The 25000-nt window shown below is 45.2% G+C and overlaps 1 protein-coding gene across 3 annotated transcripts in view; it reads right to left on the bottom strand.

The window, feature by feature from the left end:
• The window catches only part of itpr3 (inositol 1,4,5-trisphosphate receptor, type 3), a 72569-nt gene that overhangs the window by 7651 nt on the left and 39918 nt on the right, over positions 1-25000 (bottom strand). For 2 of the 3 annotated variants that reach the window (XM_056423726.1, XM_056423728.1), the window contains 24 exons: positions 23442-23516; positions 21086-21205; positions 20487-20609; positions 16620-16820; positions 16429-16544; positions 15323-15458; positions 13927-14052; positions 13681-13806; positions 13457-13577; positions 11399-11580; positions 10605-10753; positions 10413-10521; positions 9320-9413; positions 5803-5978; positions 5016-5175; positions 4326-4489; positions 4019-4219; positions 3821-3931; positions 3298-3393; positions 3111-3212; positions 2921-3004; positions 2169-2282; positions 651-843; positions 147-266 (listed from right to left, as the gene is read on the bottom strand). In XM_056423726.1, the coding sequence (XP_056279701.1) occupies positions 147-266; positions 651-843; positions 2169-2282; positions 2921-3004; positions 3111-3212; positions 3298-3393; positions 3821-3931; positions 4019-4219; positions 4326-4489; positions 5016-5175; positions 5803-5978; positions 9320-9413; positions 10413-10521; positions 10605-10753; positions 11399-11580; positions 13457-13577; positions 13681-13806; positions 13927-14052; positions 15323-15458; positions 16429-16544; positions 16620-16820; positions 20487-20609; positions 21086-21205; positions 23442-23516 (3199 nt within the window). The remainder of the gene's footprint in view (positions 1-146; positions 267-650; positions 844-2168; positions 2283-2920; positions 3005-3110; positions 3213-3297; positions 3394-3820; positions 3932-4018; positions 4220-4325; positions 4490-5015; positions 5176-5802; positions 5979-9319; positions 9414-10412; positions 10522-10604; positions 10754-11398; positions 11581-13456; positions 13578-13680; positions 13807-13926; positions 14053-15322; positions 15459-16428; positions 16545-16619; positions 16821-20486; positions 20610-21085; positions 21206-23441; positions 23517-25000) is intronic. The other variant, XM_056423727.1, reaches the window with a different exon arrangement.

The raw sequence follows: 25000 nt of genomic DNA, 5'->3' as shown, positions 1-25000 counted from the left end.
ATTCTAAGTAGTACCAGTAGTATTCTCAGTAGTACCAGTAGTATTCTCAGTAGTACCAGTAGTATTCTCAGTAGTACCAGGAGTATTCTCAGTAGTACCAGTAGTATTCTCAGTAGTACCAGTAGTATTCTCAGTAGTACTAGTACCTTGTCCTGAATCGTACGGGTAGAAGAAAGCGATGATGAGGTTGATGAAGACGGCGAGGTTGAAGGAGATGGTTCCCCACAAGGACATCCTCCTGGAGAACCAGAACAACACGGGCATACCTAACACACACACACACACACACACACACACACACACAGTAACACAGACAGACACACACACAGGAACACAGACAGACACACACACACACACAGGAACACACACACGTTGTTTAAACAATTCACCCTGTGCATATGTATGTGTGTGTGTCTGTCTTCTGTGTATGTGTGTGTGTTTGTGTGTGTGTGGGTGTATCTGTGTGTGTGTGTGTGTGTGGGTGTATCTGTGTGTGTGTCTGTGTGTGTGTGTGTGTGTCTCTGTATGTGTGTGTGTTTGTGTGTGTGTGTCTCTGTCTGTGTATGTGTGTGTGTGTGTGTGTGTGTCTGTGTGTGTGTGTGTGTGTGTGTGTGTGTGTGTGTGCGTGCGTGTGTGTGCGTGGGTCTCACTCCTCAGCTTCTTCTGCCACTCCATCTCCCCGTGCAGGAAGGAGGTCTGCTCAAAGAAGTGCGTGACCTTTGACCCCTGCTCGTCCTGCTCCGTGGTGTTGAACACCCTGACCTTCGAATCCTCGGTGAGGTAGTCACAGATGGGATGCACCGGGAACACGATCTGCTCCATGCTGCGGTCGTCACGCACGATCTGGGGGGTAAACAAACAACAACTAAACAACAACTAAACAACTAAACACACACATTCTTATAAACTATATATACACAGATAATGATATATATATCAATATATGGATATAGATATCAATATATGTATATATATATAAATATGTATATATATATATCAATATATGTATATATATACATATATTGATATATATAAATCAATAGATGTATATATATAAATATATGTACATATATACATATATTTATATATGTATACATATATTGATATATATATATAAATCAATATATGTATATATATAAATATATGTACATATATTTATATTTGTATAGATATATTGATATATATATATATATCAATATATGTATATATATATATACATATATTGATATATATACTGTATATATACATATCAATATATATATATACTGTATATACACGACCGTTCAAAAGTTTGGGGTCACTTAGAAATGTCTTTATTTTTCAAAGAAAAGCACTGTTTTTTCAATAAAGATAACATTAATCAAAAATACACACTATACATTGTTAATGTGGTAAATGACTATTCTAGGTGGAAGTGTCTGGTTTCTAATGAAATATCTCCAGAGGTGTATAGAGGCCCATTTCCATCAACTATCACTCCAGTGTTCTAATGGTACATTGTGTTTGCTAATCGCCTCAGAGGACTAATATCTGATTAGAAAACCCTTGTGCAATTATGTTAGCACAGCTGAAAACAGTTATGCTGGTGATATAAGCTATACAACTGGCCTTCCTTTGAGCTTGAAGTTTGAAGAACAAAATGAATACTTCAAATATTAATCATTATTTCTAACCTTGTCAATGTCTTGATTATATTTTCTATTCAATTTTCAATTAATTTGATAAATAAAAGTGAGTTTTCATGGAAGACACAAAATTGTCTGGATGACCCCAAACTTTTGAACGGTAGTGTATATATGTAGTAGAAGTATTACAGTACTAGTAGTAGTAGTAGTATTCTAGTACTACTAGTGGTAGTATTACAGTAGCAGTAGTACTACTAGTCGTAGTATTCTAGTACTACTAGTCATAGTATTCTAGTACTACTAGTCGTAGTATTCTAGTACTACTAGTGGTAGTATTCTAGTACTACTAGTGGTAGTATTCTAGTACTACTAGTCGTAGTATTCTAGTACTACTAGTGGTAGTATTCTAGTACTACTAGTCATAGTATTCTAGTACTACTAGTGGTAGTTTTCTAGTACTACTAGTCATAGTATTCTAGTACTACTAGTCATAGTATTCTAGTACTACTAGTGGTAGTATTCTAGTACTACTAGTCGTAGTACCTCTATCTGGGAGGTCAGCAGCTCGTAGTACTCCAGAGGGTCCTGCTCCACCACAGCAGCTGGAGCTGAAGACTTCAACATCTGGGACAGAGGGCGGTTGTTCAGGTTGTTCAACTGGAGGAGGAGAAGCACAGGGATGGAGGGATGAATGGATAGAGGGATTGAGGGATGGAGTGATGAATGGATGGATGGAGGGATGCATGGATGGAGGGATGGAGGGGTGAATGGATGGAGGGATGGATGAATGGAGGGATGAATGGATGGAGGGATGGATGAAGGGTTGGAGGGATGGAGAGATGAATGAATGAATGGATGGAGGGATGAATGGAGGGATGGATGGATGGAGGGAGGGATGAATGGATGGGTTGGGCAGATGGATAGATGGATGGATGGAGGGATGAATGGACGAATGGAGGGATGGATGGATAGATGGATGGATAGAGGGATGAATGGATGAATGGAGGGATGGGTTGGACGGATGGATAGATGTAGGGATGAATGGACGAATGTAGGGATGGATGGATGGATGGAGGGATGGATGGATGAATGGAGGGATGGATGGATGGAGGGATGGATGGAGGGATGGATGGATGAATGGAGGGATGAATGGATAGATGGATGGATGGAGGGATGAATGGACGAATGGAGGGATGGGTTGGACGGATGGATAGATGGAGGGATGAATGGACGAATGGAGGGATGGATGGAGGGATAGATGGATGGATGAATGGATGGTTGGATGAAGAGCTTACCATGGAGGAGATTCCCTCATCTCCTTCTTTGCTGTTCTTTTGAGGTTTCAGGAGGTTCTGAAGGACCTTGTTGTGTCTGGCCAGCTGCAAACAAACAAACAAACAACAGTGAAAACGTATCCACAGAACTACAACCACTGAGCGAGAGCAGAGTGGGACCTCCAGGCAGCCAATGAGGAGCCGGCGTTACCTGCTGAGCCAGGATGTAGATGTTGTGTCCCACCTCGCGGGGAGACACCTCCCCCCCCTCGAACTCACTGTCCTGTTGGTAGGCCTTCTTTATCACCTCCATCTGCTCACACATACACACACACATTACATCTGAACACACGCCACTAACCCCAGCGTTGACGTGACCCGTATGAAAGGTTCTGCACCAGCTCTCGGGGCCGCAGGTTGAACAGGATCCTCTCGGCGTTCTCGCTGTCGTGGCGGCTCTCCATCAGGGCCAGCAGCAGCTTGGAGGCGTTGTCCTGGGGGAGGAGACAGGAAGTCAAACACCGGCTCACAGGAAGTGCAAGCAAGAAATAAGAAGTCCTGCAATTAATGAAGGAGCTTTTATTGTGAAGGCGTGTTTAACGCCATGGTGACATCTCTCACGGAGGCATGAGATAACTCAATGCTCCTGTAATCAATACTCTTGATCAGATATTGTGTCATCTGAAAATCTATACTTTAGTGTTTATAATGAATGCCTGGTGGTCAGGAGAGAGAATGCAGTGTTAACACATGAAGCATAGACTGCTATACAACCAGAGGAGTCGCCCCCTGGTGGTCAGTGGAGAGAATGCAGCGTTAACACATGAAGCATAGACTGCTATGCAACCAGAGGAGTCGCCCCCTGGTGGTCAGGGGAGAGAATGCAGCTCTAACACATGAGGCACCGTGTGGCCGGCGTACCTTCAGCTGGAGCACCATGTCCATCCGGTACCGACACAGAGGACTGATGTCGTTCAGGATCAGCGCTGTGATGATGTCGATGCCGTTGGAATCGTTGGTCACGATGCACGTCTGCAACACACACACACACACGCGCTGAGCGTCCATGTTCTCGGGGAGTCGCGCTGCCTCCACACCTCCCTGTGATGCGCGGTCTACCTGGTTCTCCTGGCAGGGGCCCTGGCAGTACTCGGTGAGCGTCTCCAGGGTCTGGGTGATCAGGTGGACGTTGGACTCGTTGATGTAGAGGCCCAGCAGGCCCAGGCCTCCGGTGGTGCTTCCACACATGATGTCCAGGAACTGAAGAGTCTCACACACCAAGTTGTAGTTGGTCTTGTTGTTCTGGCAACGCAGGAAGTTCTGGAAGCACAGAGGGAGAACATTCAAAAGTAACAGCTTCACGGACGAACCCACTGCATTGTGGGAAGTTTACGTGGAGGATCCGTTTCCTGCATCCGGTCCGTACCTGCAGGTCGTGGTTGTGGTTCTCACAGAGCAGCTGGAGGAACCTCAGGATGGGCTTCATGATGGTCACAGCTGGTCCCATCTCCATCTCCACCTCCTGCTCCGCCGCGGGCTGGGCGGGCGCCGGGGAGATGGACTGACCCTGGACCAGCAGGGGGGCACTTCCTGTCGCGGGAAGAACTGATGCTGAAGAGCCTCCTCATCGTTCAGCTGATTCAAACCTCTGGTCTCGTGAACTCAGATTAGATGACAAATAATGTGCAATTATCTAAAGGGATCCTGCGTTTAGCTTTCTCAGGACTTTCAAAATAAAACATTTTCACTACCTTTTTTCCTAAAAATGTTTTTTTTTAAAAATCTAAAATCTTGAAATATTTTACAACAATTATTTTCAAATTTAAAAAATATCACAACCTTTTTTCCTAAAAGATTTCTTTAAAAAATCTAAAATATATATATTTTTTACAATAATTATTTTTTAAATAAAACATTTTCACGACCTTTTTCCTAAAAAAAATCTTTTTAAAAATCTAAAATATTGAAATATTTTACAACAATCTTTTTCAAAATAAAACATTCTCACAACCTTTTTTCCTAAAAAAATTCAACAACAAAAATCTAAAATATTAGAATATTTTACAAAAATTTTTAATTCAAAATATTACACATGAAAGACTTGAACCGGGCTCACCGGTCTCCAGCTCCTTCTCGTTGGCCTTGTGCGTCATCTCTCCCACGTTGACCGACACGGAGGCTTTGATGTCCGTCTGAGCTTCCTTCATGCGGTCGTGAAGAACCTTGAAGAACTTCTCCGACTTGTTGTCGCCCATCATCAGCTTGTAGAAGGAGTTCTGCAGGAGAACGTTGACACGGCGGGTTTAGGGCGGAGCTTCACCTGCGAGCACTCAGGCGACCCACCTGCATCTCTATGTTCCCGCCCCCCCAGGACTCAGATCCCTGAGGTCATGACCCACCTGCATCTTGGTGTTCCCGCCCCCCCAGGACCCAGATCACTGAGGTCGTGACCCACCTGCATCTCTATGTTCCCGCTCCCCCAGGACCCAGATCCCTGAGGTCGTGACCCACCTGCATCTTGGTGTTCCCGCCCCCCCAGGACCCAGATCACTGAGGTCGTGACCCACCTGCATCTCTATGTTCCCGCTCCCCCAGGACCCAGATCCCTGAGGTCGTGACCCACCTGCATCTTGGTGTTCCCGCCCCCCCAGGACCCAGATCCCTGAGGTCGTGACCCACCTGCATCTCTATTTTCCCGTCCCCCCAGGACCCAGATCCCTGAGGTCGTGACCCACCTGCATCTCTATGTTCCCGCTCCCCCAGGACCCAGATCACTGAGGTCGTGACCCACCTGCATCTCTATGTTCCCGTCCCCCCAGGATCCAGATCCCTGAGGTCGTGACCCACCTGCATCTCTATGTTCCCGTCCCCCCAGGACTCAGATCCCTGAGGTCGTGACCCACCTGTATCTCGGTGTTCCCGCCCTCCAGCAGGCAGATGGCCAGCTGGATGCTCTCCTGGAAGATCTTTTCGTTCTTGGAGTTCATCACCAGATCGGTGAACAGCTTGGTTCCTCCTTCTCGGTCCAGGCGACACTGAACGGCGGCCACCACGGCCCAGTCGCGCTCCTGCTCCGCACCTGGAAAACATTTTAAATATGTTTATTCATCATGAAGACATGAAGACATGAAGCCGCTTCTAAAGTACTGTTATCTGGTTGTTTTTGTTGTTTACCATATAATATATATATGTAAATATATATAAATATATATATACATACATCATATTCATGTATGCATCTTTTAAAATAATAATAATAATAATACAAATAAATAAATACAAATAAATTAAAAAAATTAAATTAAATTAAATTAAAAACAATATATATATATATATATATACAGAACATAATAAAAAATGTAAAATAAAACAAATAATAATGATATATACATTTAAAATGGTACATTTACAGAGGCAACTCATCTCCTTACCCTATCTCTAAGGCCCCTACAGAGGAAACTCATCTCCTTACCCTATCTCTAAGGCTCCTACAGAGGAAACTCATCTCCTTACTCTATCTCTAAGGCTCCTACAGAGGAAACTCATCTCCTTACCCTATCTCTAAGGCTCCTACAGAGGAAACTCATCTCCTTACTCTATCTCTAAGGCCGCTACAGAGGAAACTCATCTCCTTACCCTATCTCTAAGGCCCCTACAGAGGAAACTCATCTCCTTACTCTATCTCTAAGGCTGAGCCCTACAGAGTAAACTCATCTCCTTACCCTATCTCTAAGGCTGAGCTCTACAGAGGAAACTCATCTCCTTACTCTATCTCTAAGGCCCCTACAGAGGAAACTCATCTCCTTACCCTATCTCTAAGGCTGAGCTCTACAGAGGAAACTCATCTCCTTACTCTATCTCTAAGGCCCCTACAGAGGAAACTCATCTTCTTACCCTATCTCTAAGGCTCCTACAGAGGAAACTCATCTCCTTACTCTATCTCTAAGGCTCCTACAGAGGAAACTCATCTCCTTACCCTATCTCTAAGGCTGAGCCCTACAGAGGAAACTCATCTCCTTACTCTATCTCTAAGGCTGAGCCCTACAGAGGAAACTCATCTCCTTACCCTATCTCTAAGGCTGAGCCCTACAGAGGAAACTCATCTCCTTACTCTATCTCTAAGGCTGAGCCCTACAGAGGAAACTCATCTCCTTACCCTATCTCTAAGGCTCCTACAGAGGAAACTCATCTCCTTCCTCTATCTCTAAGGCTCCTACAGAGGAAACTCGTCTCCTTACCCTATCTCTAAGGCCCCTACAGAGGAAACTCGTCTCCTTACCCTATCTCTAAGGCTCCTACAGAGGAAACTCATCTCCTTACCCTATCTCTAAGGCCCCTACAGAGGAAACTCATCTCCTTACCCTATCTCTAAGGCTCCTACAGAGGAAACTCATCTCCTTACCCTATCTCTAAGGCTCCTACAGAGGAAACTCATCTCCTTACCCTATCTCTAAGGCTGAGCTCTACAGAGGAAACTCATCTCCTTACTCTATCTCTAAGGCCCCTACAGAGGAAACTCATCTCCTTACCCTATCTCTAAGGCTGAGCCCTACAGAGGAAACTCATCTCCTTACCCTATCTCTAAGGCTCCTACAGAGGAAACTCATCTCCTTACCCTATCTCTAAGGCTCCTACAGAGGAAACTCATCTCCTTCCTCTATCTCTAAGGCTCCTACAGAGGAAACTCGTCTCCTTACCCTATCTCTAAGGCCCCTACAGAGGAAACTCATCTCCTTACCCTATCTCTAAGGCCCCTACAGAGGAAACTCATCTCCTTACCCTATCTCTAAGGCTCCTACAGAGGAAACTCATCTCCTTACCCTATCTCTAAGGCCCCTACAGAGGAAACTCATCTCCTTACCCTATCTCTAAGGCTCCTACAGAGGAAACTCATCTCCTTACCCTATCTCTAAGGCTCCTACAGAGGAAACTCATCTCCTTACCCTATCTCTAAGGCTCCTACAGAGGAAACTCATCTCCTTACCCTATCTCTAAGGCTCCTACAGAGGAAACTCATCTCCTTACCCTATCTCTAAGGCTCCTACAGAGGAAACTCATCTCCTTACCCTATCTCTAAGGCTCCTACAGAGGAAACTCATCTCCTTACCCTATCTCTAAGGCCCCTACAGAGGAAACTCATCTCCTTACCCTATCTCTAAGGCCCCTACAGAGGAAACTCATCTCCTTACCCTATCTCTAAGGCCCCTACAGAGGAAACTCATCTCCTTACCCTATCTCTAAGGCCCCTACAGAGGAAACTCATCTCCTTACCCTATCTCTAAGGTCCCTACAGAGGAAACTCATCTCCTTACCCTATCTCTAAGGCCCCTACAGAGGAAACTCATCTCCTTACCCTATCTCTAAGGCTGAGCCCTACAGAGGAAACTCATCTCCTTACCCTATCTCTCAGGCTCCTACAGAGGAAACTCATCTCCTTACCCTATCTCTAAGGCCCCTACAGAGGAAACTCATCTCCTTACCCTATCTCTAAGGCTCCTACAGAGGAAACTCATCTCCTTACCCTATCTCTAAGGCTCCTACAGAGGAAACTCATCTCCTTACCCTATCTCTAAGGCTCCTACAGAGGAAACTCATCTCCTTACCCTATCTCTAAGGCTCCTACAGAGGAAACTCATCTCCTTACCCTATCTCTCAGGCTCCTACAGAGGAAACTCATCTCCTTACCCTATCTCTAAGGCTCCTACAGAGGAAACTCATCTCCTTACCCTATCTCTAAGGCCCCTACAGAGGAAACTCATCTCCTTACCCTATCTCTAAGGCTCCTACAGAGGAAACTCATCTCCTTACCCTATCTCTAAGGCCCCTACAGAGGAAACTCATCTCCTTACCCTATCTCTCAGGCTCCTACAGAGGAAACTCGTCTCCTTACCCTATCTCTAAGGCCCCTACAGAGGAAACTCATCTCCTTACCCTATCTCTAAGGTCCCTACAGAGGAAACTCATCTCCTTACCCTATCTCTAAGGCCCCTACAGAGGAAACTCATCTCCTTACCCTATCTCTAAGGCCCCTACAGAGGAAACTCATCTCCTTACCCTATCTCTAAGGCTCCTACAGAGGAAACTCATCTCCTTACCCTATCTCTAAGGCTCCTACAGAGGAAACTCATCTCCTTACCCTATCTCTAAGGCTCCTACAGAGGAAACTCATCTCCTTACCCTATCTCTAAGGCTCCTACAGAGGAAACTCATCTCCTTACCCTATCTCTAAGGCTCCTACAGAGGAAACTCGTCTCCTTGTATTCGCGACCTCGTTCTTTGTATGGTCTGTTGCTCCTGAGAACAGGGTCGCTCGTCAATAAGTAATGGTGGTTAATAATAAGTAATAATGATTATTAATAAGTGTTATTCTCTCTCAGCGTCTCTGTGATGAACCCTTGCTTTAAAATACTAGCGGCGTACCTGAGGCTCCGAGCTCCGCCAGGTCGTTCTTGGGGCTGCTCTTCTTGTTGGGGAACAGGTAGTTCTGCAGGAGAACCTTCCGCAGGGCCATTCCCTGAAACAACAGGACACACCTTTCATTGTAAATGATCCACCTGTCACTCATTGCTAGTCAGCGAGTCGCTTTCTTCAGCGGCGGCCATGTTGGTTAATCACGGCCAATTTCAATGATATCAGTTTCATTTACCGCACAAAGGAACATGGGATTTAAATTGTCCTTAATAAGGTCATATAATATATAATATATAAGGTTATCAAACAAATCGTTATTGTTATTTTTTTGGAGTTGTTCCAACACCCACAAAATAATCATTAAAATCATCTAAAATACTTTTTAAATCGTCCACTCTCAGAGCTGTTTAGAAAATAACATGGAAATTCAGATTTGTCGCCTTTATTTCGGATAATCTGATCGATCACTTTCCAAGTTCTTTGAATATTATTTTGACTACCCTCTAGTATTTTATTATATAATTCCTTCTTCTGCGATCTCATAATGGAAGTCAGTTTATTCTTAGAAAACTTATATTTTCCTTCACTTTCATTGGTTCTCCGTTGTAAATATTTATTTTTACATGCTCTTTGCAGACTGTTAGTCATCCATGGCTTTCCTATATATTTATTATTTACCCTACAGCTTCTAATAAGACAATGCTTATTATATAACTCCAAAAATATGAAAACAAAAGCGTCATCGGCCTGATGAGGCTCATCCAGCTGTGTCTTTAAGGTCCATCTTGAAAGCCTCAATTCTCTCAGGATCACAAAAACAGGAACATGATCTCTGATATCAGTTAGAAACAAACCACGCGTTACGTGGTCATTTGTAATCATGTGATCAATCAGTCAGTGATGCCAGTTTATCAATAAGAGGCCAGAGACCAATTCAATTCAGACCATTACAAACATCAATTTTACAAAGGTCAATATTAAAGTCACCATAAACAATAAGGGATTTATTTTCATAAACTTTACCAAAAATAACCAACTCAGGTGTTCATGAAGTGGTCAATGCAGGTTATCAGAATAATTCCGAGTGGGTTCGTTGACTGACCTTTTCGTCAAAGTCCAGATTCCGGATCAGCATCTCCTGCAGAGTCCTCAGGACCTTGATGCATAACTTCTCCTCCGCGTTCATGAGTGTGTTGGTGTGCTGGATCAGCCTGCGGACACAAACGCCACCCCTGTCATCCCTCAGCTCGCCGCCGCCGCCCTACGTCTGGGCCTCCTTTGGACCCGGACCTACTTGGAGATGAAGCCTCCGGACTCGCAGCGCTGCCGGGCGTCGGTGCCCTCCAGGAACAGGAGCTCCGGCTGGTGGAGGACGTCCACCAGCACAGAGAGCTCAGAGTTCACCAGCGGCTTCAGGCGCTCCTCCAGAGTGTTGATGATGTCCTGAGACACACACACACACACGCACTATACATCAATATTACTGCCTTGCTAAATATCAAATGTTATATTAACACTAGAATCTAAAGTAATTCATTTAAATACAGGTATTTGGGTTGTTTTAAGGGGATATTAAAGTTGTTTCTACGATTACATTTTTTATTTATTTTTTATTCTCTATTTTGATGTTTTTTGTCTTTAAAAGTGAAGCTTTCTTTTTTTTATAACTTTTTATTTTGCATTTTCCACAAACAGATTAGTCCATGACATCGAGAAGAAAAAAAATCATATATATCTACAACAAAATAAAATCAGCACACATCGAAATCCATCCATATCCACATACACACCCGCCATTCCCACCCATCCCCTCCCACATGTTTATACCTATACATCTACCCTCCAAGAGTAGGACCCAATGAGGAGGGAGAGAAGGACCAAACAATCCAACTAAATACAAAAGCGAAGCTTTAACATCAACGAGGATTATTAAATAAAACATGGGAGTGCTGCATATCTGCATATTCTTTGTATTTTATACCGATGCTATACGTCATATTCATGTTCAGACTTGGAGGACTCCCTTCCACGGGGTGTTGCTCCCGCGGGGGAGCTCCTCCAAACCTTCTCCGTGAGCCGCGCGCGTACCTGCAGCTTCTCGATGATGTTCTTGTAGTCCCAGGGGTTGCTAGCGGCGACGGGCCTGGAGGAGCGCAAGGAGGACTTGTAGTTGGGGTTGGAGCGCGACAGAGAGTTGAGAGCGGAGCTGGACATCATGATGCTGATCTGAGCCTCCAGGTCCAGAGGGATGGCGATGGAGCGGCTCTTGGCTGGAGAGGGAGAGCACAACTCGACGGTCACAGATACACCAGGGAGACGCCTAGTGGCTGAGCGTAGGTACTGCAGGGGAACGGGAATCTTTGGGTGATTAGACCATTTTTCATAAATGTAAAAAGATTTTTATACATTTTCTTCCGACAATTTAAATATGTTTTTTATACACATGAACATGAATCCAACATACTACATAAAATATACTGTATACTTATATATATATATATGTACTGTATATATATATGTATATATACAGTATATATATACTGTATATATACTGTATATATATATATACAGTGTATATGTACTGTATATATACGTATATATATATACGTATGTATATACTGTATACATATATATATATATAAACAGTATATATACGTGGATATATATATATACGTATATATATATGTATATATATATTAGGGCTGTCAATCAATTTAAAAAAATTAACTAATTAATCGCACATTTTGAAATTCATTAATCGCGATTAATCGCGATTAAAAGTTATTTTTTCTTCTTTTTAAAGACAAAACTTCACACAGAGCTGTGTTTTCAAAGAGGCTCCTACCTATAAAGTGCCAGTGAGGTATTTAATATTGTGGATGATAAATTGTTTCTTCAGTGAAACATCCAGATTAGTAAAAAAAAAGAAGTATATTGAGACCCCATTGGTCCTGTCATCTTTAACATTGAACAGCAGCAGAACCAGTGGCCTTGGTGACTGACTGACATTCACATATGTCACGTTCACCCTCTGGAGGCTGGGCTCATGTTCTCCATTTTACAAAAAAATGTAAATTCACCTTTTAAAGGCGTTTGCATGTGACACACCCCCACGTGTTCTACATCAAACATTCCAGACCAATCTCAGCTCTATTCAATGAGGCTCATTGTCCTCGCGCCGTGTTCTCTGTCTTCTGACTGACGGGTTGCTAAATGAGCCTCACCTGTGAGGTGGGAGGTCCTTTGTGATTTACTGAGTGTTCATTGGTTGTTTTTTTCGCAAAATGTTGACAGACAAACGGATTGACCAATCACGTTGAAGGTTTCGTGTGACGAGTTCTTTCCGCGCCGCGTCCCCCGACACGTCGCCCCTCCGTTCCTCTGTGTATCAGAGGGGGAGACGGGAGGAAGGAGGAGCAGGAGGAAACCCGACTGATTCATCCACGAGTTAAACTGATTTCTGCTCCTTATTTTCGCGGAGAAATAATTGTTTTAAAAACGGAAACAGTGTCAAACCGTACTGCCGCGGTTTGACACTCAGAGGAGTGTAAAAACTTCAACGAACACCGGAAGCAAGTCGAAGTGTCCTTGAGCAAGGCACTGAACCCCCAGTTGCTTCCCGGGCGCATCACTGCAGCCCACTGCTCCTTAATAACTAAGGATGGGTTAAATGCAGATAACTAATTTCCCCTTGTGGATTAATAAAGTATATAACTGTAGTTCGACTATGTTGAGGAAATGTTACTTCCTGTATTCTTGTTGTTCTTAGTTTGTACTCTAGGTTGAAATGCACTTATTGTAAGTCGCTTTGGATAAAAGCGTCGGCTAAATGACATGTAATGTAATGTAATAACAAAAAATGTAAAAAAAAGTTGCGTTAATTGCGTTAAAATATTTTAGTGCGTTAACGCGGCCAAATTAATCGCATAGATTAACACGTTAACGCTGACAGCCCTAATATATATACATATATATATATTTAGAGAGAGAGAGAGAGAGAGAGAGAGAGTAGGGGGTCCGTGCTCCATCTCTCTATTATATTTTGGGGGTCCTTGTCCTGAGCAACATTGAAGAAGTATTCAGATCTCCTGGTAAAAGTAGAAACACTCGACCCCGTGTCCTCGGGGCGGTTCCTCTGCACGTTACCCGTCATGGCGAGGGTCTTGATGCAGGTCTCAACCTGTCCTCGGTGCTGCAGCTGCAGCCAGGGACAGTCCAGCAGCCGCACAGACGACTGCAGCAGCTGCGTCATGATGGTGTTGTGAGTCTGGAGGAGCACAGCGGATTCACGACATTCGTATACAAACGTATGAATGCTGGATATAACGTTCCCGTTTTTGGTTTTGAAGGAGCTGAACCCCGAAGCTCACCTGCAGAGAGGTGCTGTTCTCGGAGAACGGCGAGCTGAAGAAGGCGATGATGGTGTCGAAGACCACGTTGATGATGTACTTCTCCAGGATGGGATCAGAAAGACGTTGATCGCGCTTATTGCACACCTGCCAAGGAAACGCCAGAAACCATAGCAACGCATCAACAGCTGTGTCGAGCACAGGTGATGACGCAATACCTGAAACACTCCGTGCGCCCGGTCTTCACTGGGGGCTCGCCGCGCGTACCCGGGCCATGTCCACGGTGAAGTCCTCAAACAGCTTCCAGATGTGATTGGACGTGTAGATCTCCTTCATCTCCACCTCGGTGTCCACGTAGCAGTGGTTCACAAAGTTCACGTAGGCCACCTTCACCTGGAGCCAGAGAGACAGACAGGCAGAGAGAGAGACAGGTAGAGAGAGACAGGTAGAGAGAGAGAGAGAGAGACAGGCAGAGAGAGAGAGAGACAGGCAGAGAGAGAGAGACAGGTAGAGAGACAGAGAGAGACAGGCAGAGAGAGAGAGAGAGAGGCAGAGAGAGAGAGGCAGAGAGACAGAGAGAGACAGAGAGACAGAGAGACAGAGAGAGAGATAGGCAGAGAGAGAGAGACAGAGAGACAGAGAGACAGAGAGAGAGATAGGCAGAGAGAGAGACAGGTAGAGAAAGACAGGCAGAGAGAGAGAGAGAGACAGGTAGAGAGAGAGACAGGCAGAGAGAGAGATAGGTATAGAGAGACAGGCAGAGAGACAGAGAGAGACAGGCAGAGAGAGAGAGAGACAGGCAGAGAGAGAGAGAGAGACAGGCAGAGAGAGAGAGACAGAGAGAGAGACAGGCAGAGAGAGAGAGAGACAGGCAGAGAGAGAGACAGGTAGAGAGAGACAGGCAGAGAGACAGAGAGAGAGACAGAGAGACAGGCAGAGAGACAGAGAGAGAGAGAGACAGGCAGAGAGAGACAGAGAGAGACAGAGAGAGAGACAGGCAGACAGACAGGCAGAGAGAGAGAGAGACAGACAGACAGAGAGAGAGAGACAGAGAGAGAGACAGGCAGAGAGAGAGACAGGTATAGAGAGACAGGTAGAGAGAGACAGAGAGAGAGAGAGAGAGACAGGCAGAGAGAGAGAGAGACAGGTAGAGAGAGACAGGTAGAGAGAGACAGGCAGAGAGAGAGAGAGAGAGACAGGCAGAGAGAGAGAGACAGGCAGAGAGACAGAGAGAGAGACAGGCAGAGAGAGAGACAGGCAGAGAGAGAGACAGGCAGACAGACAGGCAGAGAGAGAGACAGGCAGAGAGAGAGAGACAGAGAGAGAGACAGGTAGAGAGAGAGACAGAGAGAGAGAGAGAGACAGGCAGAGAGAGAGAGACAGGCAGAGAGAGAGAGACAGGTAGAGAGAGACAGGCAGAGAGACAGACAGGTAGAGAGAGAGACAGGTAGAGAGAGACAGAGAGAAAAGACATGGATGCATCAATAATTATGACACAATAATATTATCTGCATTATTACGCATCACCAGAACTTTGAATTCTTACTGTAGCTGAAGTTTCTAAGTTTATATGTTTCTAAGTTGATATGTTTCTAAGTTTATATGTTGATGTGTTGATGTGTTTGTATGTTTATATGATACAGTAACTCTCCATGTGTGGTACCTCGGTGATGCAGTCGTCGTGCGTCACCACCCTGACGATGTCCTCCAGCGGCAGCAGAGACGTACACTTGATCTCCGTGTAAACGTTTTTGCCCTCAGCGCAGGCTGCCAGGAGCTCCACCAGAGAGATGTGGTACCTGGAACACCAGGTGAGGATTATACTACCTCTCAGAGTACACGTAGTCCTTTATACTGGACTAACCTCAGAGGTACACGTAGTCCTTTATACTTCTAGTACCTTCTAGAACACGATGTAACCATGTAGGTGACAGTACCTTCTAGAACACGATGTAGCTGACAGTACCTTCTAGAACACGATGTAACGATGTAGGTGACAGTACCTTCTAGAACACGATGTAACGATGTAGGTGACAGTACCTTCTAGAACACGATGTAACGATGTAGGTGACAGTACCTTCTAGAACACGATGTAGCTGACAGTACCTTCTAGAACACGATGTAACGATGTAGGTGACAGTACCTTCTAGAACACGATGTAACGATGTAGGTGACAGTACCTTCTAGAACATGATGTAGGTGACAGTACCTTCTAGAACACGATGTAACCATGTAGGTGACAGTACCTTCTAGAACACGATGTAACCATGTCGGTGACAGTACCTTCTAGAACACGATGTAACGATGTAGGTGACAATACCTTCTAGAACACGATGTAACGATGTCGGTGACAGTACCTTCTAGAACACGATGTAACGATGTAGGTGACAGTACCTTCTAGAACACGATGTAACCATGTCGGTGACAGTACCTTCTAGAACACGATGTAGTTGACAGTACCTTCTAGAACACGATGTAACCATGTAGGTGACAGTACCTTCTAGAACATGATGTAACGATGTAGGTGACAGTACCTTCTAGAACACGATGTAGGTGACAGTACCTTCTAGAACACGATGTAAGGATGTAGGTGACAGTACCTTCTAGAACACGATGTAACCATGTAGGTGACAGTACCTTCTAGAACACGATGTAGGTGACAGTACCTTCTAGAACACGATGTAATGATGTAGGTGACAGTACCTTCTAGAACACGATGTAGGTGACAGTACCTTCTAGAACACGATGTAAGGATGTCGGTGACAGTACCTGAGCGGGCTGCTCTCGCCCACGCCCTCCCTGCTCTCGGCCATCAGCTCCAGCATGACGTTGAAGGAGGTCTTGTCGTTGTAGAAGACCACCACGTCCTCGCCGGCGTTCGTCAGCTAGAGAGACGACAGCGTTACAGCGAGGCCGTCTTCATGGTGAGGATGATGAAGATGATGATGATGCGTCCTCACCTCGGTCATGATCATGTCCTGACACTTCTTCACGTACTTGCCCTCGGCCTTGATGATGGTGTGCAGGAAGTAGAGGTACTGCACGTGGCGCCCGTGCGTGGCGAGGCAGTGGACGAAGTGCTGCAGGATGCTCTCGGAGATCTCGCTGCACAGCTGGTAGTTGTTACAGAAGATGTGCTGCACAGTCTCCGCCTCCAGCAGCTGCATCCAGTTGATATGATTATTTACTCAGTTATTCAAATCTGTTCTTATTGAAATCCACATGTCACTTATACTATACACTGAGCACCTATCTCCTCTAGGATACACTGAGCACCTATCTCCTCTAGGATACACTGAGCACCTATCTCCTCTAGGATACACTGATCACCTATCTCCTCTAGGATACACTGAGCTCCTCTCTCCTCTAGGATACACTGAGCACCTCTCTCCTCTAGGATACACTGAGCTCCTCTCTCCTCTAGGATACACTGAGCACCTATCTCCTCTAGGATACACTGAGCTCCTCTCTCCTCTAGGATACACTGATCACCTATCTCCTCTAGGATACACTGAGCACCTCTCTCCTCTAGGATACAATGAGCACCTATCTCCTCTAGGATACACTGAGCACCTCTCTCCTCTAGGATACACTGAGCTCCTCTCTCCTCTAGGATACACTGAGCACCTATCTCCTCTAGGATACACTGAGCTCCTCTCTCCTCTAGGATACACTGATCACCTATCTCCTCTAGGATACACTGAGCACCTATCTCCTCTAGGATACACTGAGCTCCTCTCTCCTCTAGGATACACTGAGCTCCTCTCTCCTCTAGGATACACTGAGCACCTCTCTCCTCTAGGATACACTGAGCACCTCTCTCCTCTAGGATACACTGAGCTCCTCTCTCCTCTAGGATACACTGAGCTCCTCTCTCCTCTAGGATACACTGAGCACCTCTCTCCTCTAGGATACACTGAGCTCCTATCTCCTCTAGGATACACTGAGCACCTCTCTCCTCTAGGATACACTGAGCTCCTCTCTCCTCTAGGATACACTGAGCACCTCTCTCCTCTATGATACACTGAGCACCTCTCTCCTCTAGGATACACTGAGCACCTCTCTCCTCTAGGATACACTGAGCACCTATCTCCTCTATGATACACTGAACACCTCTCTCCTCTAGGATACACTGAGCTCCTATCTCCTCTAGGATACACTGAGCTCCTCTCTCCTCTAGGATACACTGAGCACCTCTCTCCTCTAGGATACACTGAGCACCTCTCTCCTCTAGGATACACTGAGCACCTCTCTCCTCTAGGATACACTGAGCTCCTCTCTCCTCTAGGATACACTGAGCACCTCTCTCCTCTAGGATACACTGAGCACCTCTCTCCTCTAGGATACACTGAGCACCTCTCTCCTCTATGATACACTGAGCTCCTATCTCCTCTAGGATACACTGAGCACCTCTCTCCTCTAGGATACACTGAGCACCTCTCTCCTCTATGATACACTGAGCACCTATCTCCTCTATGATACACTGAGCTCCTATCTCCTCTAGGATACACTGAGCACCTCTCTCCTCTAGGATACACTGAGCTCCTATCTCCTCTAGGATACACTGAGCTCCTATCTCCTCTATGATACACTGAGCACCTCTCTCCTCTAGGATTCACTGAGCTCCTATCTCCTCTAGGATACACTGAGCACCTCTTGCCTCTATGATACACTGAGCCCTCCTCTAGGATACACTGAGCTCCTATCTCCTCTAGGATACACTGAGCTCCTCTCTCCTCTAGGATACACTGAGCTCCTATCTCCTCTAGGACACACTGAGCTCCTCTCTCTAGGATACACTGAGCTCCTATCTCCTCTAGGATACACTGAGCTCCTCTCTCCTCTAGGATACACTGAGCTCCTATCTCCTCTAGGATACACTGAGCACCTATCTCCTCTAGGATACACTGAGCCCTCTCTCCTCTAGGATACACTGAGCACCTATCTCCTCTAGGATACACTGAGCACCTCTCTCCTCTAGGATACACTGAGCACCTATCTCCTCTAGGATACACTGAGCTCCTATCTCCTCTAGGATACACTGAGCTCCTATCTCCTCTAGGATACACTGAGCACCTCTCTCCTCTAGGATACACTGAGCTCCTATCTCCTCTAGGATACACTGAGCACCTCTCCTCTAGGATACACTGAGCACCTATCTCCTCTAGGATACACTGAGCACCTCTCTCCTCTAGGATACACTGAGCACCTCTCTCCTCTAGGATACACTGAGCTCCTATCTCCTCTAGGATACACTGAGCACCTCTCTCCTCTAGGATACACTGAGCTCCTATCTCCTCTAGGATACACTGAGCTCCTATCTCCTCTAGGATACACTGAGCACCTCTCTCCTCTAGGATACACTGAGCTCCTATCTCCTCTAGGATACACTGAGCACCTCTCTCCTCTATGATACACTGAGCACTTCTCTCCTCTAGGATACACTGAGCTCCTATCTCCTCTAGGATACACTGAGCTCCTCTCTCCTCTAGGATACACTGAGCTCCTATCTCCTCTAGGATACACTGAGCTCCTCTCTCCTCTAGGATACACTGAGCACCTATCTCCTCTAGGATACACTGAGCTCCTCTCTCCTCTAGGATACACTGAGCACCTATCTCCTCTAGGATACACTGAGCACCTATCTCCTCTAGGATACACTGAGCACCTCTCTCCTCTAGGATACACTGAGCACCTATCTCCTCTAGGATACACTGAGCACCTCTCTCCTCTAGGATACACTGAGCACCTATCTCCTCTAGGATACACTGAGCACCTCTCTCCTCTAGGATACACTGAGCACCTATCTCCTCTAGGATACACTGAGCACCTCTCTCCTCTATGATACACTGAGCTCCTCTTTCCTCTAGGATACACTGAGCACCTATCTCCTCTAGGATACACGGAGCACCTGTCTCCTCTAGGATACACTGAGCACCTCTCTCCTCTAGGATACAATGAGCACCTATCTCCTCTAGGATACACTGAGCACCTATCTCCTCTAGGATACACTGATCACCTATCTCCTCTAGGATACACTGATCACCTATCTCCTCTAGGATACACTGAGCTCCTCTCTCCTCTAGGATACACTGATCACCTATCTCCTCTAGGATACACTGAGCACCTCTCTCCTCTAGGATACAATGAGCACCTATCTCCTCTAGGATACACTGATCACCTATCTCCTCTAGGATACACTGAGCACCTCTCTCCTATAGGATACACTGAGCACCTATCTCCTCTAGGATACACTGAGCACCTATCTCCTCTAGGATACACTGAGCACCTCCCTCCTCTGGTAAACGCGATCATAATGACATTAACTTTAGCCAATTATTTGGCAGTTATTTGCATTATTCTTCCATGTTTTTGATTAGTTTGATTGCCTTTGGTCAGAAAGTGGTTCATATTGTTTGTTTTGTCAAAGTCCGAAACTACAATCCCTAGAACCCTGCAAAAATAATTCCGATGTGTCTGGACTGCTGGTCTAGGCACAGATGGCAAATAAAAAACCTTGAACCTTGAACAATCATATAAGACAGAACATGATTTGCCATTTTTTCTTGATAAATGACAAGTTATTAAAACTGCCGCAGATTCATTTTAAAACCCGTATCTCATTAACGGACTCAGAATGTGTTGATGGTCAAAAGATTAAAGTTGCATCACGTAATCTTTTGAGGAAGCATACTGAACGTCTCAAATTGGCTCGGCTTGTCAAAATAAAAGTTCAAAATCTTAAAAGACTAAAGTGATGAACTGAACTGAAAGAGTAACGAGTGTATCTTCTGCTGATTGACGGGTGACTTTTAAAGGCATTGTACCCCCGGGTTGAGGAAGAGGCTGAGGTTCTTGTGCAGCAGACTCTGGTTCTCCTGGTTCCCTGTGCAGAACTTCTGCAGGAACAGATGAGTGAACTTGATGATCTCCTGCATCTTCACGTCGTTCTGCAGACAGACAGAGGACGAGCGGGTTCATCTTCAGAGGACAATGAGTGTACTTACTTTAGCCACAGCTACACTGGCCCCAAAGGCCCCAAAGACCCCAAATACCTTAAAGAGCCCAAAGGCCCCAAAGGGCCACCGAACCACAGTCTTTGTATAAATATGTTCTTTTATTCATTGGGTGAGAGCCTTTATTCATAATCTAGTGCCAAACATTTAACAGTCTGAAATATATATAACTTTTGTAAAGGCTATTTCTAATATATAATATCTTTATCTGTAACTGTGCAGAATACAGGCTTTAAACACCATGAATAAAAACAATAAAAACAACAAGCTCCGCAGCAATCCAATATTAATTGAGTACATTGATTGTTTATTTGGAGCCTTGCATTGTGCGCTGGGTCAAAGCAGATTCAATCCGCCACGGCTCAGAGCTTCAATTAAGAAGCTTTTATTGCGGCGGGATCCAGTCTTACCTTGTCATACGACACTTGCAGCAGGTCCAGCATGACCTTGTGCGCTCCCATGTTCTTCAACAGCCTCTGCTGCTTCTTCCAAACGCCGCTGCTGCACATCCTATTCAGCCTCTCCAGGATCTACAGACAAGAGGGTGTGGCCAGAGGGAGGCGAGGCCCAATCACAAGTGACACATTTAAAAGAGACTCATATATATGTTTGCGGTTTCATTTTCTGTTCTTAACAACAGTACAATTTATTCTCAAATTAAAAGTGTCTGAGATATTATTTATGGGTTTGACATGATAATAAATAAATAAGAATAAAACATGCTGGAAATCACATTTCAGTTTATTCAGAGCAAATATGTCCAAGTCGACTGCAATGCTCTGTGAAATGTGCAGGAGACGCTTTATTATTCTCTTGAAGCTGTTAAAGTACAATCACAAAAATGACGTATCCCTATCTTCATGTAAATTACCGAAGAAGACTTTCGTGGGGTTCCCCAAAGCTCAGTGTCAGGCCCCCTTTTGTTTCTTTTGCAAACATACAGAAAACGATCTGTGTCCAGTTTCCAAAATGTTAAAATAATCGTAACATTTCTTTTGTTTGTCTGTTGTAAAAATAATGAAATGCTACCTGTACCTGAATTGAAATGAAACATTTATAATATTTGGCAAATGGATGACCGTGAGATACTGAAGCTAAAAACTAAATTAAGATCAAAATTATTTAAACAACTACTATTTTAACTTATCTGTTTAATGATGAGGATTTCCAAAATCTGGTTTCTTTAGACACATTTTAATGTTCACTGACATTTCTGTACTCTCTGAGTGGAGGAAATGCTGATCACATTTTCATACAACAATGAGCGAAAAAACTGTGCACACACTTCAAAGGGATTTTGAAACACATATGGAATGTGTGATCACTAAATGCGGGACTACTTGTAGTTCCTAGAGTCTTAAAAAGTAGAATGGGAGCCAGAGCCTTTAGTTATCAAGCTCCTCTTTTATGGAACCAGCTTCCACCTTCAGTCCGGGAGGCAGACACAGTCACCTCGTTTAAGAGTAGACTGAAGACCTTCCTCTTTGACAGAGCTTATAGTTAGGGCTGAATCAGGTTTGCCCTGGTCCAGCCCCTTGATATGCTGCTATAGGCTTATAGCTGCCGGGGGACGTTTTAGGATGCACTGAGTACCTATCTCCTCTTTTTTCTCTCCTTAAGGATGAATTTTCATCTCTCAATCACACGTTACTAACTCTGCTTTCTCCCCGGAGTCCTTTTGACTTCACGTCTCATGGGGTCATCGGACCCTATGAGACGGCATAGATCCTATCTGCCTGATGGATCATCGAGGTCTGGGTTGTGGAATTCCTGCTCCTGACCACGCCACTGTCCTGTTGAGACTCCGCCCACTGTTGAGACTCTGTCCACTCCGCCTCTCTACCGCCATCTGCCTGATGGATCGTGGAGGTCTCCATCGTGGAATATGCCTACTATGAACTATTCATACACTCTGTCACATTCATTGAATGTATTTTAACTCTAAATCTGTCCTTCTGGTCACATGACATCTATTGTTCTGTCCATCCTGGAGAGGGATCCTCCTCTGTTCTCTCCTGAAGGTTTCTTACCTTTTTTTCCCCCTGAAGGGTTATTTGGGAGTTTTTCCTGGTCCGATGCAAGGTTTTGGGGCAGGGATGTCTATGTGTACAGATTGTAAAGCACTCCGAGACAAATTTGTCATTTGTGAAATTGGGCTATACAAATAAACTGAACTGAATTGAATTGAATCACATTTTGGCATTTAGAATAGTAACAGTGTGAGAAAATGTGTTACTTATGAATAGGTGAAAATAGATGATGTGGCAAGATGGAAGAATGAAAGCAAAAATCTATTGGACGAAAGAAACTATCGATTTGATTGGCTGAACTTTTGATCGAAAAGGAGGGCGGTGGGGGTCGTCATGTTTGAAAAGAGAGTATTGATGGGGAGGCGGAACGATTAGATACACCAACAAGTCTTCCAATGTCCATTTTGTGTGAGTATTGGATAAACACTGATTTTCATCCTGTTATTATTATAATTTTTAGTATAATTATTATGAAAATTATTATTATTACATGTGGCTAATGCTGTGAGGATGGATACACAATGAAATCATTCTGAGCCATGAGAGTCACCATTTCTGAAGAGAATAAGACAGGACCACCACAAGAAAAACTTCAGACATCCCAGCCCCGCCCACATTGATTGATTGACAGGCGGTCTGTTGGACATGCACCAAAGAAACACCACGATGTGCAGCGGGAACAACAAAAGATACCTTTGAACCACTCGAAAGAAGACGGGTGCACGAGTGCTCTCACCTCTATGACCTTCTGGTAGTTCTCGTTGCCCTTCTCCTGCTTCTCCTTCTTGGGCGTTGCATCCACTGATGCCCCCTGCAGGATGCAGAGGGTAAGACAGCATATGCAGTTCTCTCCGGGTGCGTTACTTTATTACACACACTTCAATCAAAGGTAAAGTATATTTGTTACGATTCTAAACACACATGTACGCGATCGAGCATTCTGGGCCACGCAGACGTGGACAGGAAGTCATGTGGACAGGAAGTCATGCGGATCCTTTATAGCTACGTATGTAGACACAGAAAGTTATTTGACCATAATTATAATCGAATAAATCTGAAGTTACAAATAAACTACACAGTTGGAGTCGTCATCTCATTTTAAATATCAATAATGCAGAGTGTTAATATCAGAAAACGTCTTATTCTTGGCACTTATTGGTTATCGATAAACTCGTCTTCGGCTTCACGACACAAATATTGTTACGTCTTCATTTCTGAGTCCTTCTGTGTTCGACTGGACCTCTGAGCCGCTGCCCGTGGTCAAAAAGGTCTTCGAAACGATCTCCAGACGCTCCTGCGTGGCGAGATGTTCACCTCAACAGACACACGTCACCTCGCCTGCACAGGGCGTCGGCTCAAGGAACAACGATGACCTCTTCATAACCTCGGCAGGACGAGATGCATCCTCTCCACGAAAAGAACCCAACTGGCCTATTGGTCTTAATGGTTGGATCTGCACAATATGAATGTGTGAACGATTGGTAATAAAATGTTGCTCTGAAAGAAGCGGTCTCGTAAGATCGACTATGTTTTCACGAGTCATAGACGAGCTGTAGGGACTTGGAACGTCACCTCGCTAGCTGGGAAGGAGCCGGATCTGGTGGAGGAGGTGGAGCAGTACCAGCCAGATAGAGTTGGGTTCACCTCCTCACACAGCACTGGCTCTAGAACCAAGCTCCTGGAGAAGGTTGGACTCTGTTCTGGAGTTGCCCAGGGTGAGAGGCGTCGGGCGGGAGTGGGGATCCTCACGAGCCCCCAGAGAACCAGAGGGATGCCTACGGGGAGGAAGGCTCTGACTGTTTGTGCTCATGCACCAAACCGCAGTTCAGAGTCTCTTCTTGGAGTCGGGAGGAGGGGTCAATGTTGCGTGGGGGTCAGGAACAGAACAGGGCCCTTGGACTGGCAGACCCGGGTGGTGGTTCCCAAAAGGGGACCGAAGAATGTGCTCGAACTATCGTGGTATCACACTACTCAGCCTCCCGGGGAAAGTTTACGCCAGGGTGCTGAGAGGAGCTCCGACCGCTGGTCCAACCTCAGATTCAAGACCAGCAGTGTGGGTTCCGTCCCGCTCATGGAACCGTGGACCAGCTCTTTACCCTCGCAACCAGTCTACATGTGCTTTGTGGACTTGGAGAAGGTTTTCGACCAGGTCCCTCTGGGGTTGTTGTAGGGGGAGCTGCATGAGTCTGGGGTTCTGGACTCGTTGCTACGGGCTACCCGGTCTCTGTAGACCTGCAGTAGAGGCTGTGTTCACATCCTCTGAATTAAGTCAGCCTTAGAGATAGGGGAAGGAGA

The sequence above is a fragment of the Pseudoliparis swirei genome, chromosome 9 (assembly GCF_029220125.1).
Source record: "Pseudoliparis swirei isolate HS2019 ecotype Mariana Trench chromosome 9, NWPU_hadal_v1, whole genome shotgun sequence".
Classification (NCBI taxonomy): domain Eukaryota; kingdom Metazoa; phylum Chordata; class Actinopteri; order Perciformes; family Liparidae; genus Pseudoliparis; species Pseudoliparis swirei.
Note: the sequence above shows the minus strand (reverse complement) of the source record. Positions and strands in the feature narration are given on the sequence as shown.